A 6,000-nucleotide genomic window follows, 5' to 3' on the forward strand; every position below is an offset into this window, starting at 1 on the left:
CAAACAAACAAACACACACACACACACACACACACACACACACACACACACACACACACACAAAGAGAAGATGACTTGCTGCTTCAGAACATTGCCTGACTTCCAGAAAGGTTAGGTATTGCAGTTTTAAAGATTGCTTTGGGGATGTTGGACTTTAATACAGATGGTTTTGCGTGGATGTGCATGCACACATACAAACAAACCAGAGGTGGGCTCCTACCAGTTCACACCTATTCGGTAGAACCGGTTCATCAAATCTACCGAACCGGTTAGAAGAGGTTCCACCAGTGGACCCGGAAAGCAGGCCACACCTACAGAAGAGGTTCCAAAAATTTTTGAAACCCACCACTGGTCCTTGGATATGATTATTCTACACTATCATGCTCATATTTATAAAACTCAGTGCCTCTGTGAAAGGTAAGGATGACTACTGCGTTTGTGGTGCAATCAGAACATTGTGTGTGTTGAAGTTGTTTTAACGCAAACCAAAGATGCCTTTTAAAAAACAAGTTTACATCATATTCTTATGCATGCCAGTGCTGTGTGTGAGGTAATTTAAGGTGGTTCTGACAAGTGTCATCGGCATCTTCATATCCGGTCACATGGGTGGCAAGCCACTCCCATCCGGTCACATGGGTGGCAAGCCAATCCCACAAAGGAGGCCACACCCACAGAGTAGGTTCGAACAATTTTTGAAACCCACCACTGAAACAAACCATTTTTGTTCAATGTTAAGTGAGATTTTATGTATATGTAAAATGTATGTAAGGACACGAGATGTATGCTATATTTGAATGCATTTCAGGTTGGGACTACTTGATATGGAGGGGACATTACCTATGCTTAATGATGATGTTTGACAGAGCTTGGATAGGGGTGATGCTATTATCCTGGCCCTCTTTGATTGCCCAGCAGCTTGCAATTCACTGGCATCCTACTGGATGATTGCAGAAGTAGAAATGAAGAACAAAGTTTTATGGTGGTTTTTCCCTTTCTCTGTAACAGATTCCAATAGGTTCTGGTTGGGCAGTAATAACTGAGCTTGAAGCCCTTGATATTTTCACCAATAAACCATCTTTCCAAGCAGCCTCCATGTCTCCAGTGTCTTTTTCTCCACTTGGAGCCAAACCCAGAAGGACATTTCTTTCATCAGCTTCTTTTAGGCAAGGATTGTACAGAACAGATTATAATGCCTACCCCTCCCTCTTTGGAGGCTATACATTTTTCAGTGTAGAAGGCAAAAGCTAAAAACATGGGAGGGCTGTTATCACCCCGCCCTGCTTGGGAGAGTGGTGATCAGGGGGGTTGCTCTTGGGGTGCGATGGAATAGATGGCCATTAGTCTGACCAGAAGACATCCAAGGGCATTTTAATGAGAACAAGAACAACATATCCATTCTTTCCCCTAGCTAGAATTCAAAGTCAAGTGTCCTATTGATTTCATTTGAAGTCCTATTGATTTCAACTGAAGCTATTCAGGTATGTGGTAGGTCTCCCATCACAGCTATTTCCAGACAAATAAGCTTCCCACCATGCTATCAATCAAAAGGCCAAGCTTTTATTTCTTTAAAAAAAGATTTTTTATGGTAGGACAGGAAAAGGAATGTGAAGAGCATAAGAGGGCTACAAAGCCAAGAAGATTATTCCTTGGACTCTTGATGAAGTTCTGTGAATGAAAAAGGTAACTGGCCAATAAAGGCACAATCTGGAATCTTCCCTTAAAAGCCACCCCCTCCTTGTCAGCGGTGGACCTATGTACCTTTCCCCTCACCTGTACCCAGTGGTGGGTTTCAAAAATTTTTGGAACCTCTTCTGTAGGTGTGGGCTGCTTTCCGGGTCCACTGGTGGAACCTCTTCTAACTGGTTCGGTAGATTTGACGAACCGGTTCTACCGAATAGGTGTGAACTGGTAGGAACCCACCTCTGCCTGTACCAGGGGTGGGTTTCAACCGGTTCGCGGCGGTCCCTGCGAACCGGTTGGTCGCCGAACCTGGCAGTAAGTAACTTCCGGGAACGGCGAAGGGCGTGCCCGCCCGCCCGCGGTCCTTACCCGGTTTTGATGAGTTCTGCGCTTCCGCGCATGCGCAGGACGCATACAGCGCCTGCACGATCGTCCAGGAACAGCTGGAGCGTCGCGCAGATGCTAGTACGCATGCGTGCACCGCGCGCGTGCACGAGGACACCGCCGGCCACGTTCCAACCGAACCGGTTGGAACGGGGCGAGAAACCCATCCCTGGCCTGTACCCTTAATTTCCAAGAGCATTTTTTAGACAAAAGTGTACCAAAAGCAATGGATTGAGGGGGTGGGATCTTGACATTGGGGGACTAGCACCATGGACAATGATTTAGTTCATAAATATTTAGATGATACTGTAATGACATACAATAAGACGTTTCCTTGGTTATGAGACATCTCTGTCACAAATATTAACTTCAACAGATACATGGATGTTAATTTTCATCAAAATCTATTTAAGGCAGCAACACGTAAAAACTACTTGGATGTTTCAAGTACAGGTACAGAGACTGCGGTCTATTTGAAATACTGCATTTGTGTAGGAAAAAAAACAAAGATAGACAAAATAAAATTTAAAACCTGCCCAGTAGGGTAAATTCACATTTTTGATTTAAGGAGGCATTAAAGAAAATTTATTTTATGTTCTTACACTCATTTGTGCTTCAAAACTATATTTGGAGGAAAAACTGGAAAGAGGTGAGAAACAGGAGTATCATTTTCTGCTTCAGGGTGCACAGAAGAAAACCTGTTTTACTAAAGAGACCAAGGTAAAGGAGAAAAACAGGAGCCTTTGGGAGAGCCAAGGAGTTTACAAATAAACTGACCAATTGAAAATACTTCTTATAAGAAACTTTGTTAAAAGGAGACACTTTTTCAACTTTTGAATAAGCTTCATGAAGATTTTGAGGCACAAAAGAGCCACTATAGATTGAACACAATACAGAAAGAAGATCTTAAGGTAATCATTCCTATTTAAAATACTATGCTACAGTATTTTTTTTTCTCCTGCAGCCTTAGAAGAGTTGTGTAATAGTAGTTTATTTTAAAATATAAAAAGGTGTGGAGGTTGGTTAGCATCCAAATGCTGTGCTAATCTTTAAAGTGGCATTATTTTGCAAAGGCAATAAGAATAACAATGGGCTTTCATCCCAAACTGCTTTTCACATTCTGAGGCCATTACAATAACAATAAAGTTCAAATATAAATGGTTGATCTGTTGGATAAGCCTGACTGAAACCCGAATCTCAGCATTCTGGGTGCTTTTGGTCCAGTCATTATCTCTCTCTTCTCTGATTGTTACCCTTGACTTATACTTAAATCTAAAAAATGCAATATATATATTTCCTTATGTTCCTAGAAAAAAAGTAGAATATAAATCTAACAATTTAGCAATAGCAGTTAGACTTATATACCGCTTCATAGGGCTTTCAGCCTTCTCTAAGCGGTTTACAGAGTCAGCATATCGCCCCCAACAGTCTGGGTCCTCATTTCACCCACCTCGGAAGGATGGAAGGCTGAGCCGACCTTGAGCTGGTGAGATTTGAACCGCCGAACTGCAGATAACAGTCAGCTGACGTAGCCTGCAGTACTGCACTCTACCCACTGCGCCACCTTGGCTCTTGCATTTAATCCAATGCAATACTAATCTTCTAGAGCAGAGGTGTCAAACTAACATTGTCACGTGATATATTGTGTCTTTCCCACCCCTTCGCTAAACCAGGTGTGGGCGTAGCCAGCACCTGATGTATCCGGCCCGCGGGCCACAAGTTTGATACCCCTCTTCTAGAATGAAGGGATTATACTGCAATGACACATGCATGTTTGCACTTAAAAGCAATTACGAGGTTTTTTTTTTCCATTGGGGTCTCTGCAATAAAAAGAAAATATCCTTACAACTAGTCTTACCAGTGAGGGTGGCTTTCGATGTGGCACCTGCCTTGCGTGGCACCAAAACTTCATGGTACTGCTCACCAGCCAGAGTGCTGTATACCACTTTGAAGTTTTCCACTTCTGCCTCACTATTGTCCCACTCAAGGTTTAGGCTGTCTGATGTCCGAGAGAGTATGCGCAAATTCTTTGGAGCATCGATTTCTGCATTAGAAAAAGAAAGCAAATGATACAATTCCTTTATAATCACACCAAATGTATCTCATATTATTAAGATGTGTTTGAAATGCATTTCAAAAGCTATTCAGGTGGGCAGGTTGTTTAGGCTTCATGCTCTTACTCTAGGAAGAGAGAATTTGAACCATAAACACAAAGGAATTGCTAATTATAAAATATCAACAATGGTAACAATAAGAACTATGTAATTGTGTAACACATTAAAGCAGGCAAAGAATTTCATGATCGTGTCTAATTAGAATTTGGAGAACATTGTTCAGCCAATCACCTAATTTATGTGCAGTTATAGATATATGTTTCAGTTGTTGTAAAAATCTGCTACATTTAAAATGAAGTCAAATGTGGAAAATCCAAGGAGTCAGAGTTTAAAATGAGATCAGTTTGCTTCAAATTAAATTCTAGTTTAATTTTATGAAACAAATAACTCTGTTATTAGAAATGATCCTGTACAGTCTTAAGGAACAAGAAATCTTTCTTCGCTTTTAAATTTAAAAATTGAATCTGAATGCGGCTATGTGAACAGCATTCTTATCTCTTTGTTCTTTCTGTTACATTTAAAAGGAGCATAATACTATATATGAAGCTGCACTAAAGCTGGATATTCCCTTTAGCTTCTTTGGTTTAAGTTTAAGTTTATTTATATGCCACCCTATTCCCAAAAAGGGACTCAGGGCGGCGAACAACTTAAACGGGCAAGGGAAACATACAAGTACAAAATAGACATTTAAAATGACCAACAACCACACCTGTCGAGAGGGGAAGGGAACTCATCAACCCCAGGCCTGCCGACACAGCCAGGTTTTAACGGCTTTTCGGAAAGCAGGGAGAGAGGTGAGGGTCCGAATCTCCGCGGGGAGTTCGTTCCAAAAGGCCGGAGCTGCAACAGAGAAGGCCCTCCCCCGGGTGGTAGCCAGATGGCATTGGCTAGTGGATGGAACCCAGAGGAGGCCGACCCTGTGCGATCTAATGGGTCTTTGGGAGGTAATTGGCAGCAGGCGGTCTCTCAAGTACCCAGGTCCAATACCATGAAGGGCTTTATAAGTGATAACTAGCACCTTGAAGCGTATCCAGAGACTGATTGGGAGCCAGTGCAGGACTATGTGCTGGGACAGATAGTGGCTCCTACTTTTGCATTTTGACATTTTAAAAAAGAAATACTATTGTTTGGCTCAGGGCTCTCTTAACACAGAGATATGTCCTTCTATCTCATATAAATACACAAGGGAACCTGAAACAATGACATTTCACATTTAAATGTGCACCTGGTTGAAAGCGTCAGCCAAGCATGCTTTGCCTGTAACCGTGGTTCTTAAACTGTTTGATCCAATTACCCTTTTTCTGGCCTCAAATAATGTCATTAGCCTGCCCACTTACGTACACAAAAAACAAACTGTGGTTTTACATAAGTGTCTTAAGCAGTGGCAGTCCCAAATTGGATTGTTGATTCACAAACAAGCAATTACAAATTGCTGCAGGATATGCCCCAATTATCACCTAACTATAGGCAGGAAAACCAAATGCAAATTGCATACATAAATATTGGTGTAGGTTTGGGTTCCTTTTCCATCTGTGTACATTTGCATTGTGGAGTTGACAAGTATTCCTGGGACCTCAGTAAATGATATGCAGGGTCAGTATCAGAACTGTATAAATTTGAGCCCAATCTGAATTGCAAATAGCAGAAAGAAGAGAAACAGGAGCAGGAATAAAAAGGTCAGGAGGCTTTAAAGATGCACAGAGAAGAGTTACAGATGAAAGTTACAGGTGAAATTCTACATCCGGGCATCTAGAGGGAAACATTCCTGGGTGAGATTTACACCGAAGATGATATGGATTGGAGTATGATGTGGTAGCTGCAT

At 41.8% G+C, this 6,000-nt stretch overlaps 1 protein-coding gene across 1 annotated transcript in view; it reads right to left on the reverse strand.

Moving 5' to 3' along the window:
• Positions 1-6,000, reverse strand: part of TNR (tenascin R) — a 585,927-nt gene that overhangs the window by 75,686 nt on the left and 504,241 nt on the right. The window contains exon 9 of the mRNA XM_087726783.1: positions 3,923-4,108. Coding sequence (XP_087582909.1) covers positions 3,923-4,108 — 186 coding nt within the window. The remainder of the gene's footprint in view (positions 1-3,922; positions 4,109-6,000) is intronic.

The sequence above is a fragment of the Thamnophis sirtalis genome, unplaced genomic scaffold, assembly GCF_051295495.1.
Source record: "Thamnophis sirtalis isolate CommonGarterSnake01/CBP01778 unplaced genomic scaffold, rThaSir2_p1.2 scaffold_12, whole genome shotgun sequence".
Classification (NCBI taxonomy): Eukaryota; Metazoa; Chordata; class Lepidosauria; order Squamata; family Natricidae; genus Thamnophis; species Thamnophis sirtalis.